The sequence below is a fragment of the Thrips palmi genome, unplaced genomic scaffold (assembly GCF_012932325.1).
Source record: "Thrips palmi isolate BJ-2018 unplaced genomic scaffold, TpBJ-2018v1 HiC_scaffold_17, whole genome shotgun sequence".
NCBI lineage: Eukaryota > Metazoa > Arthropoda > Insecta > Thysanoptera > Thripidae > Thrips > Thrips palmi.
Window position 1 is genome coordinate 13,428,099 of NW_023144626.1, and position 12,168 is coordinate 13,440,266.

At 44.1% G+C, this 12,168-nt stretch overlaps 1 protein-coding gene across 1 annotated transcript; it reads right to left on the minus strand.

Moving 5' to 3' along the window:
- Positions 1 to 1,428: 1,428 nt before the first annotated feature.
- Positions 1,429 to 10,683, minus strand: LOC117643351. The gene is made up of 5 exons (XM_034382196.1): positions 10,670 to 10,683; positions 9,055 to 9,184; positions 8,335 to 8,502; positions 7,076 to 7,246; positions 1,429 to 1,596 (listed from the first exon to the last, which is right to left on the minus strand). Exons 2-5 carry the CDS (start codon positions 9,139 to 9,141, stop codon positions 1,429 to 1,431), a joined length of 594 nt encoding a protein of 197 aa, XP_034238087.1. The 5' UTR covers positions 9,142 to 9,184; positions 10,670 to 10,683.
- Positions 10,684 to 12,168: the final 1,485 nt, after the last annotated feature.

Below are 12,168 nucleotides of genomic sequence, written 5' to 3' on the forward strand. Positions count from 1 at the left end.
CCCCGGATCTTCCAGGACCGTCGGGGGTTTCCATGTATTTAGGAGAAACCAGGACGGTCTTGGAAGATCCAGGATCGAGTCTTACCGTGAGGAGTTACCGTGACAGGGGTTTGTCTGCCTTTAAGGATATCGCTGAGCTGCCTACATTCTAGCCCCACAGAGGACGGGCCATAACCTGGAGTTTGGTAACAGCAGGCCCAAGTACCGGTACAGGCCAAACGTTGCGTTGGATGGATACGACGACTTTGAACCACATTTCTTGATATTATGCCTGGTGTCCGACCACATGGTGATGGAACATCGCCGGTCCAGTCGGGTGCAGTGCGCTGACGATTGCAATGCACATCATTGAAGTCCACGAAACTACAGTGTAAAGCGAATCGATACACATCGCGAACAAGAAACTCACGGAGAGATTCCGTGGCCGGTCCCGACATGCACGGCAACGCGCACGGAACGTAAGCCACAGCTGGGAAGAGATCAAATCTTCGTGATCGGGCGCGCCAGCAGACAAACACACCTTTTCGGTAAAGTTCGTCTTTGATGTAAATACCCAGGTGGTCCTGCGTTTAAGTTCATAAGTATGTGTTTACTTTTGCTTAGGTCCGTTTCCTGTATTTATTTACAAGTCAGGTGAACGCCAGACAAAGACTTGTCGTAACAGGCTTTGCGCCAGTTCCTACACCTACCTTGGCCTGCGGCGCTAGCCTTCCTTCGCCAGGCAGTATGGCAGGTATCGGCGCTCAAATCGACATGATAACAAGTCGAAATACCCGAATAGGCAGCAAAGAGAGCAAGAAAAACTCAAATTGCCCTAAAGAACTTAAAAAATGGACGCAGGAGTCTGAAATTTTAATAATCCTTATCTTATGAAGTGTACAAAATAAAGGAGAAAGACGTGACAATCCAAGGGGGTCGAAACGAGGTCCTTCCTTTTAAATAATCCTCTGATTCAATGAGGGTGAAAACGCCAATTTAATTATCAGCTCCGACCGGCCACGCCCACTGCGAATAAGTCCTTTAGCCTATTACCACCAAATGGAACGCTTAGGCTGGATCTTGAAATGTGTCGACGCCGTAATAGATCCTGGTAAACGGTCTGGAGGTATTTTACCAAACGAATCCCTCACCAGCTGGACCACCTTCTTTGCGGAAAACTGCTCTAGAAATCGAAGAGCGTACATTGCATGCCCTAACTGGAGCATGCCTGTAAGTACGCTCTAGCTAGCGCATGCCTGCCAAGCATGCACTAAAGTGCCTACATGCCATGTACACGCTAACTGAAGCATGCATCTAGTGCATAAGGGATAGCGTGTACATGTATGCACTAGTAAGTGCACGCTTGGCAGGCATGCGCTAGCTGGAGCGTGCTTGCAGGCATGCTCCAGTTAGAGCATACAATGTGCGCTCTTCGATTTCTAGAGTGAATTACAATCCGCCTCTGGGCACAGTGTCGGCGTACGCCACGAAACACCCGAGCGTGTCTTGATAGTGGTTCTCCATAAGTCGCAATGTGAGGCGCCATTTGCCGTAGTAAAAGGCCGGCATGGCACGAATTCGGAAGTCCGTTGACATGTTTCGGACATGGTATACGCCCTGCGAGAGAACATTTTAAAGTGATAAGTGGTTTACACTCTACAAACTGAAGTGTGTACTCAGTATGCATCTACAGATGCATACTTGCAAGTACACACCTACAGATGCGTACTCAGCTGAGTACACATCTACAGATGCATACTCAGCTGAGTACACATCTACAGATGCATACTTGGCTGAGTACACACCTACAGATGCATACCTAACCTCTCCAAGTATGCATCTGTAGATGTGTACTCAGCTAAGTATGCATCTGCAAGTGTGTACTTGCAAGTATGCATCTGTAGATGCATACTGAGTACACACTTCAGTTAGTAGAGCATGTCGTCAAAAATTAAATAAAATCCGGTCAAAATTTGCATTTGTAAAAAAAAAACGCAACATTCCAACTGCAGTAACAAATTATAAACAAAACTAAAAAGGAAAGATAATTCTTCACACACAAACTGCAAAAAAAATCAAACTTTGTGATCGACCAACAACGCAAATGTAAAAATTCACCTTAAGTGCAATGTCCAACACTGCGAGAAAAGATCACGGTAAATCCTGTACTGATTACTCCAGACTTCACCGTACCTTTTTTAACAGGCAATAGCGTACTTTTTATACAGGCAATACCGTACTTTTTGGCCCGCCCTTCTATTCAAAAAATAGGGGGAACGCCTATGCATTTGCCTTTGTGTCTGTGTGTTGTTGTTGTTGTTGGTGTCTGTGTACAAGGAAGGAGTTGAGCTAGAGTAACCAGATTTGGAGGGTACTTCAGGAGTACCGTCCAAACAAATAATCCGGTGGTGCAAATCCCGTCCGGGTCGCACAAGGGCTGGGTGATTCCGTGCGTAGGGGGTCATTTTGGATGTACCAATGTTCTTTTTTAAAGTTCAACTTTAGGGGCTAAATTTGGTGTAGATGGCATACATAGTAGGGTGGATCTTAAATTCTGACCCCCGGTTTTATTGGCGAAATGGGGTCCCTAGGATAGTAGAAGATCGTTAACGAGTTGCATTTGATCCGTAAAAAATTGTATCAGCTTTAGGGGAGGGCTCAAAACTGGGTCAAAACGCCAAAGTTGGTGGTTTTTCAAGTATTGCCGCCGAACCAGATGAAATATCAAAACGCCTGAGGTCTGAAAAGATGCGGAATTTAATTACCTTTCCAACGAGCTATGAGTCATTGTTGCAGCACAAATATTTCCACTTGAATCATTGCATTTTATGCCGAAAAGTGGGGTCAAAAATATTAAAATCAGTCCAATTTCGGTAGGGTGGAGTTCTAAAATAGGCCGAATCGACATCTCTTCAAAGAAATGGATGGGTCTCAACAAGACAAACAAAAAATGTCAACACATGTTTTAGGCTAAGATGCGAAATGAAGCAGTATTTTTAGCCTCAAAAGTGCCAAAAATCTTCGTTTTTCCACCAAAAAGGACATTTAGCGTGATTTTTTCGGGGTCTAAGGAGCTTTGGTCACGAACCTGCTGGGAGTCCGGGACTTTTCCTTTCAGATTTGAGTTAAGGTGGTCCCGGCTCACCTGGAAACCGAGTTTGGTCAAGTTCCGGCCAGCCGGCTGGCCCTTTTGATGGAAAAAGGATGATTTTTGGCACTTTTGAGGCTAAATTACTGCTTCATTTCGCATCTTAGCCTATGGCATGTGTTGACATTTTTTGTTTGTCTTGTTGAGACCCATCCATTTCTAGAAAGAGATGTCGATTCGGCCAATTTTAGAACTTCACCCTACCGAAATTGGACTGATTTTGATATTTTTCACACTAAATTCTTATGGACTTTTTAATGCATAGTTATGCATGCACAGATACGTCCATATGTTATGTATAATATTATGCATCACTGTGTACATTTTATGCAGGAAGACGCATAAAATGTGCACAGTGATGCATAATTTTATACATACCTTATGGACGTTTCTGCGCATGCATAACTATGCATAAAAAATGCGTCCTTATGCATTTAAAAAGTCTATAAGAATTTAGAGTGTTGACCCCACTTTTCTGCATAAAATGCAATGATTCAAGTGGAAATATTTGTGCTGCAACAATGATTCATAGCTCGTTGGAAAGGTAATTAAATTTCTCATCTTTTCAAACCTCAGGCGTTTTGATATCTCATCTGGTTTGGCGGCAATACGTGAAAAACCACCAATTTTGGCGTTTTGACCCAGTTTTGAGCCCTGCTCTGAAGCTGATACAATTTTTTCCGGATCAAATGCGACTCGTTAATGAACTTCTACTATCCTAGGGACCCCATTTCGCCAATAAAAACGGGGGGTCAGAAATTAAGATCCACCCTAATACATAGTACCCCACAGTACCCCTCTGAGCGTAGCAGCGCTACAAGTTGACTTTTATTTTCACTCCCTATGAAATACGGCGGAATTTACAGAAATAATGACGGAATTTACAGATTACGGAATTTACAAAGCGAAGTATTTAGTCTCCTGAACCGCTGGGTTACAAGATAGGTACTCTACAAATCAAAGTGTGTACATGGTATGCTCTAACTGGAGCATGCCTGCAAGCACGCTCTAGCTAGCGCATGCCTGCCAGGCATGCACTAACTAGTGCATACATGCCATGTACACGCTAACTGAAGCATGCATCTAGTGCATAAGGGATAGGGAGTTGTCTGCATCAGGAAGCGTGTACATGGTATGTATGCGCTAGTAAGTGCATGCTTGGCAGGCATGCGCTAGTTAGAGCGTGCTTGCAGGCATGCTCCAGTTAGAGCATACCATGTACACTCTTCGATTTGTAGAGTAAAAACTTTTGACGGTGTCACTTTCAGCATCCAAAATAGCATTTTTCAGCGAAGGTTGTGGGAACTTTCTCCCTCAGATGGAGGAGCTACGGCCCGAAACGGAATTTACATCCATTTTTACACCCTTACCGTTTTGAACTCTTCTGACGGCCTGGAACCGTCGTTTGACCGCCCCAGGTCCCGTGGGCACGGGCTTCTGGAAGTGTTTTTTAAGTTCTTTCGATCCCAAGTGGTCGCGAGTTTCTAAAATGAAAAGGAACCCCAGTAGACCGTCATTTGTAAAAACAGCATAGGTCACATGGTCAAACGGTGGACATTTTCCCAAAGGCTGTTTCGGGTTCAACAAGTGATGATACAAAGGTCACCCTCCGTAATTTTGTGAAGAATAAGTCAGGGGAGAGAGTGAAATAGCCAGTTTTCTTTTGATGTGGCTGAGTCATATACTACAGCATGGCAATGTTGTCTTGTAGGTGTTGGTGACCATGACGGAACTTACAAAACGACACTTTAGCAGCTTACGAAACCCAGATAAACAAAAGTTAGATCGACTTATCCACATGAGGACATGGTCTTCTTTTAGTAAAACAAATTTGAATTGCCCAAGCTATCAAATCACCCTCAGTTCAGGCGCAAGGCCCCGGTGACCTGAAATGACCCCCTACGCATGGAATCACCCGGCTGCTGCAGGTGCATCATGGTTTACATGAGCGGGAGGGGGATTTCCGCCATTATTGGTGCTAGCAGGGCACATAGGGGTATTTTTGGAATCGGGGCGACGAGACAAGATGAATGGACCTGGTCCCAACCCCATCGGCCGCTTTTACAAGTTGGCCAGATCAGGATCTTCAAAAAAGGGGGTCGACCGACTAAAAAAATTTATTGCAGATTTCGATTGGTCTCAGCAAGACCTTTTCAACGAGGGGTCGGAAAGGGGGTCCAGGAGCCCGACTTCGTCTATTAGTCACATCAGGATCTTAAAAAAAGGGGGTCGACCGACTGAAAATTTTTACTTAAGTTTTCGATAGGTCTTGGCAAGACCTCTTCAACGAGGGGTCGGAAGGGGGGTCCGGGAGCCCGCCTTCATGAGTTATGGGAAAAAGTGCGACGGACTCGTTTTGCGCTCCTGCTGTGCCTCTATTGCAAGGAGTTGCAGTAGCATGGCAAATATGGGTATTTTCGGAATGAGGGCTAAGAGACAAATGAAATGGGCATATTCTAAGGACAGTTGGAGTAAAAAAGTGTAAGGACTATTGCATATTGTGAATAGAAGGGCGGGCCTAAGTCACGATGGTACATCGATAACTTTGCTTTACCCGCTCACGGGGTGTGTGATGCGAGCGGGCCGAAGGCCCGGGCCTTCGACTGGCCAAGTTGGGTCTGATGCGAGGGCCGAAGGCCCGAGGAAAGGCCGCCGGCAGGCCAAGCTGGGCCGGCCCCCTGTCGAACCGAGTTGCCGGCGCAGCGAAGCGAAGCTGGCATCTCGGTTCGACGGAAGGGCGGGCCCTAGCTTGTTTTACAGGCAACACCGTACTTTTTAACAGGGAATTCCGTACTTTTTTACCCGGCAATCCCGTACATTTAATACCTATCCAAAACTGCTATAATTTTTTTCAGTCGGTCGACCCCCTTTTTTCAATACCATGATGTGGACAATTCTTGGGAGCAGCCTTTGTTGGGAACAGATCTGCTCCTTCCTACGGCACGGACTGTACGGAAGAACGGTAACTACTGTTAAAAGACTACGGAAAAACAAGTACGGTACATACTGTAGACTACACTCAGATTCCAAACGCTGTGAGTATAGCACGTATGGTGCAATGCGCTGTGATATCGCACCATACGTGGAATGCCACAGCCATATTGCACCTTTGATGCAATGCTTCCCGAAAAGGCCCTATGCTAATGCATGGGAATTTGGAGGCATTGCACACTGTGGAAAAAAATCACAGTAAATCCTGTAGTGATTAGTACAGCTGTCACTGTAGTTCAGAGTACAGGATTTACTGTACTCTTTTAACAGGATCTACTGTACTTTGTACGGGATTTACTGTACCACAGGGGTGGAGTACGGAATATCCTGTACCAGGTACAGTAGATACTGTAGCCAGTCACGGTAAATACTGTGTTCTGAACTACAGTAAATCCCGGCAAAAAAATTAACGGGATTCACTGTGGTTTTTTCGCACAGTGCACTTCATGTGCAATGCTTTTGTATTGCACCTATTGACGCTATACTCATGGCGTTTGGATTCTCAGTGTATACGGTGGATACTGGTTTTTGCAGTACGGTAAAGTTTGGCAAAAAGTTATCCAGGATTTACCTTTATTTTTTCTCAGAGTGAAGTGAGAAGTTTTGTGTCGTAAACCTATTCGATTTGACAATGAACAAAGTTTTCAGAAGAAACCGTCGTGTAGTGGCCAGCCCGCAACACCGACGAGCGTAGATTAGAATACCGATACGATCCGAATTCCTGACTTAGCGCACGACGTGCACGTTTCATCAAAGACTTCTCTCTCCAAGGAGAGAAGGTTCAACGTCAAAATTTTGTGTTTCTGTCCGACTTTTCTTCAGGCTGGCCGTGTCTCTTTAATCAGACCACTTAGTTTAAAATTTTTAGTTCATCTAATTCAAAACCTTGATCCTTCGACAACAACAAAAAAATGTTTGAATCATGTATGAGCCATCTCCACGCTGTATTCTCCTTACCGGCGGCCACGGACAGTCAGCGTCGGCGTCACCATTGACCGCCACCATGATTTTCCGCCAGGCTTGAGGCGCGTAGGTCTTGAAGGCCGAGCAGTAGTGCTTTACTCTAAAAATGTATGCGTTCTCCTTCCAGCCACCGCGGCTGCTCCACGAAGCAAAGTTAATGTCAACCTGACGACAGTCAGAAGAGTGTTATTGCACGTTAGGAAGTAAATGTCCTCATAACGTTGGATGTTTCAGGTTACAATTTTTAATACCACAACAAATCCAAGGGTCAGACTTTTCGCCACTTCAGAGGTGAGAAAAGTTTTGGTCAGACCTGAAAGTCTCGCCAAATTTCGGTCAGACATGTCTCGCCACAAAATGGTGAGACTTTCTTGTATGTCCGTTGCTCCGCATGGACTATCATTAGCGCCTTTACAGCGGCAGACAAAATCGCCATTTTTGAGGCAAGACATTTTCGTCTGACCGAATATTGGCGAGACTTTCAGTTCTGACCAAACCTTGACGCCAAGTCTTTCGGTGTAATTTGCAGTGACGCCAATCCAATCAAATGCCACAGCAGTAAAGTCAAGGTGAGGGGGCAATACTCGAATTATACTCAAAAATTGACTTACTAAATAGTAATTGTTTCATATACACTGAGAATCCAAACGCTATGTGTATAGCGTCAATTGGTGCGATGCAAAAGCATTGCACATGAAGTGCAATACCTCCCCATTCCCATGCATTAGCATAGGGTAGGGCATTTTCGGTACGCATCGCACGTAAGGTGCAATATGGCTATCGCATTGCACGTATGGTGCGCGATATCTCAGCTGCATTGCACCATACGTGCTATACTCATAGCGTTTGGAATCTGTGTAGCAAGTGATAGCACGTATTTCTTGTCATGTCTAACGTACGTAACAACAGAAGCATTCAGAAGCCAAGAATTTTGTCAACCGGACAGCTGCTACTGCTACGCTCCCTCTTGGCTTAAATGCTTCTCTTGCTGTTCACTTTAGACGTTGGAAGTTTGATCAAGGTGCAACAACTCACTGTGAAGCAATCACCTAAAAGATGAGACACATATCCAAGTTGCAATTGCTCTCAATCGGAAGCGCTTTATGTTATTTCGGACGGTCCTTATGCCTTCCACCCTCCGAGCCACCAATATAGCATTTGCAAGACGAGTTTTTTCAAGTTCGAAGCCGAACGCGCATGCCTAGCAAATTTTGACTTTCTAGTGAGCATTCGCGAGGAACCTGGGGACTCACGTCCTGGTCATTCGTCCACGTGAACAGGGTCGTAAAGTTGCCACTGTAGTACCAGAGATCTGGGTCATGCCGGTCGCGTGTTTGCATCACGTAGAAATCGAGAGGCTTCGCAGGCTGCAAAGCGGGTGGGCAATGGGTCACGTAGCGAGGTATTATGCGGAAAGGCCCCTGTGCAGAAAAAAAGCCACGAAAACTGGTCGCCCATCTCAACTTTTTCGGGTCGTGATAACATTCCCTTAGGAAGACAGAAATGGTTAAATCTTGTAGAGCTACCCTTGGAGCTACCCCTGGAGCGACATGGATAGATCCTATTGCCATTCCCTTAACGGCCCACTTGGAAGCCACTCCGAACACTCACGGGAAAAGCGGTTCCTAGTTTTCCCAGGAACTCCCTGGAAATCGCCTATGTCTCCACCATGGGCTTCCTGGAAAAACCAGGTACCGTTTTTACCGGGCTGTGGCAAAAAGCTACAGAAAATTATGTGAACAGCTTGTGGTAATTCTCCGTATACTCCCTTGTTCATATTCTCCATAGGGCCTTACAGTATTCTTCGTAGGACCTTACAGTGGTCTCTGTAGGACCATATGGTCTTCCAGGTTCTACGGAGACGACTGTAAGGTCCTACGGAGGATGCTGTAAGAGCTAACAGAGAATATTGACAAAAGGGCTGCGGAGAATCTTGGCAAATAAAGAGCGTATACACTAAGCGTATTGCTTACCGCTGTATTGCTGATTGCTTTTTGAAAACTGCGGTTCGACAGTGTGACAATTAGTACCACGACAAGTTCCGAACCTCGTCGTAACATAGCGGTGAATGGAGATCAGAACACTTCAACTGAAGGGGCTGCACTGCAAAAATAAGTGCATGTAGCTCTCCACCGGGAAGACAGAGCATAGCACAAGTAAAAGGATGCGTAAAGTGTTCAAAATGGGTTTAAAATCCCCGAATAAAAAAGATTTTGTTCATTTCATGTGAAAATACAAAGATAACTGAGAATGAAAAAGTCAGATCAATACCCAATATTGGGCGAAGTATACTTATCACCCAAATTTGGGCGAGGATTATTTCCTCGCCCAAATTTGGGTAAGTAAAGGTGTATCCGCTACCTACATGGCTCCAGTATTATGACCCAAATTCGGGCGAGGAAACCTTCCTCACCCAAATTCGGGTGATAAAGAATTCCTCGCCCAAAAGTTTAGTCATGATCATGACTCTTTCATTCTCAGTGATGTGTGGCTTTAGCGGTAGCCATTCAATCAATAAATTTCAGTTTCAGAAAGGCAAATTCCGTCAACAAACACTGAGAGACGGTTGACAGAACTAATGACCTCGGACTATCGACTTCGGACTATTGACCTTGGACTATGTATACACACATAGATATAAGATAAGATCAATAATAAGATACCTACATAGTAAACTAAAGGTATCAGGAGAGAGGGGACAGTTTGAACGTTCAAATTTCCCAACAGGGTGCTTCGCTTCGCTCAGCAAATACACAATCGCCATCCCTATCGGGGGCTCCTTAAACCGCGCCTGATGTATACCCGGCCTTCCTAACCAAGTCGAACCCACTAAACATTAGTGTCAGTTGAAATGATTAAAATGTTTTTATCGCTTTTGCACACTGCGCAAAGCTGTTTAAAAACGATACTGATCCCGATAATACTCGTACTCTTCCATCGCAGATTTCGACGCTTTCTAATAGAATGATCCTGTCTGTCAGAGTAGATCTCAGGAAATCCTAACTGTAAGAGCAGATTCAAGACAATCCTTACTGTCAGTGTCATTTCAGAACTATCCTAACTGCACATGACGTGAAAAGCGGTCTTTTCTAGAAGTCCGTGACACCAACATACTGTATTTCACAAAACACCGAGGGGCTTGTTGGGAAGTTTCATCCTTAATACGTGGACAATGTATTCCAGAGATATCGAGATCCTCTGATTTGTAGTAAAGATCGTTCATCATCACTTTAAGGTACCCCTGGAGTTAAGATAGTTCTTAAACTGCACTGACAGTTAGGATTATCTTGACTCTGCTCCGACAGTTAACATTATTTAATTAGGACGCATCGATTTGCGACTTCTGGAGATGCCGCACAGGTAGCTTGATAGCGATTAGACGTACGACACTATTAATGAATCAGCAAGTTATACCACAGGTTTCCTACTTGTATTCTTTTATTTGCAATATCGGCCCCCCAAAAGGGGCTCTGAAGAAAAAAAAACGAAAAAACCGCCAGTATCTGTTCCGATCCTACACCCTCTTGCAGGTTCGGACTTCAATTTGCACTTTTGAATATCATGGTTGTCAATTTTCTTCACAGCTACCTGTCAGTTTGTACTTTTAAACAGGAATCCAAACTTGTAGGCCTCTGCAAACACTGTGGGTGACCGCGGCGTTACTCGGGCGCGGCACAATTGAGAAGGCTGAATAGGAATCCACGCCGCATTCACTGACCTTGAGGGGTTGCACACGACCACAGCCATAAATACACGAACAATGTAAGGATTACGGTTGGAGTGGACTACCGAGTCAACTTGTTCAACATTCAGGCCTGTACGTTTGTTTTACTCTAACTTTTTGCTGGTGTATTTACTTGTTGTACAGTCGTCGCACTGTCATTCATTTTGCGATACTTTTACTACAAATTTTTGCGATAAAACCCAGTTTGCGATTCCCACGATTTATCGCACCCTGGAGTGCGATAATTTTGTTATTGCAATTTTTTTGCAATAACCACCACATAATTTTTGCGATAAAAGAGCGTTTTGTAGTAATTTTTATCGCATTTTTTCTGTGATAACTTTTTATTGCATTTTCTTTGTAGTCATTATCGCAAAAAAGTGATACTTTATTGCAAAATTTAGCTATAAATTTTTTATTGCAGATTTCTAGTAGTCATCATAGCAAAAAAATGTGATAAGTTTTTTATTGCAAAATATATACAGTGGTTATCGCAGTTTGAATAACAGTGCGTTTGTTGTACACATTATGGACTTTTTTTCCTACCACAGAGGATGCTGGGAACATGAAAGCTGAACATACTGAGTTTGCTTTGCCTCCATGCCGGTCATTTCATCGCCCGAAACTCATTTAATCTTGCTTCTATACAGCTCAATTCTTACTGACACTTTCAAAATAATTAGTTAATTGATGCAAGGTCGTAGGTCGATGTTTCATTTTAATGCTAGCATATAAGTTCGCGACTGTTTTCCAACTTTTGATGAAACAAAATTTGCAGAAGCTATTTGACTGTCAACTAACAAGTATGAAAGGTAGACAACATGACAACATTATAAATTTGTCACATCATACACTGATAACAATAAGACAAATGCACTTACAGTTTTGATTTCTTCTCTGTTTTCCATCCTCATTGATCTGCTGAGGCAAATTTTCGTTTTTCTTAAAAGAAAGAAATAATGCACATCAAAATACAAGTGATAATCAACTATGAGAGAATGCATTGAAGTCTTTTCATTTTATGAAGTGTATAAATACTGCCTTACCAGTATCATTTGTCTTAACTCTTCATTTTGCTTCAGAACATTGTTTGATGACTCCTTCAGCTCCTCACCCCAGCGTTCAACTTCTTTAAACCGAATGGTAAATTAGAATTGTCATGGGAGAAGAGAATTTCATGTTTCATGTAAACCAGGGGTCCGGAACGGGGCCTTCTCCGTTCCAAGATCCACGAGTTCCCCGTTCCGTTCCGGATCCGAACGAGGAACACGTTGTTTTCTTTTGGAACCGCTCCGGCAATGGATCCACCTGACTGTACCACTCGGACCCGGTCTGCGGACCATTATTACCTCCGTTCCGCGCT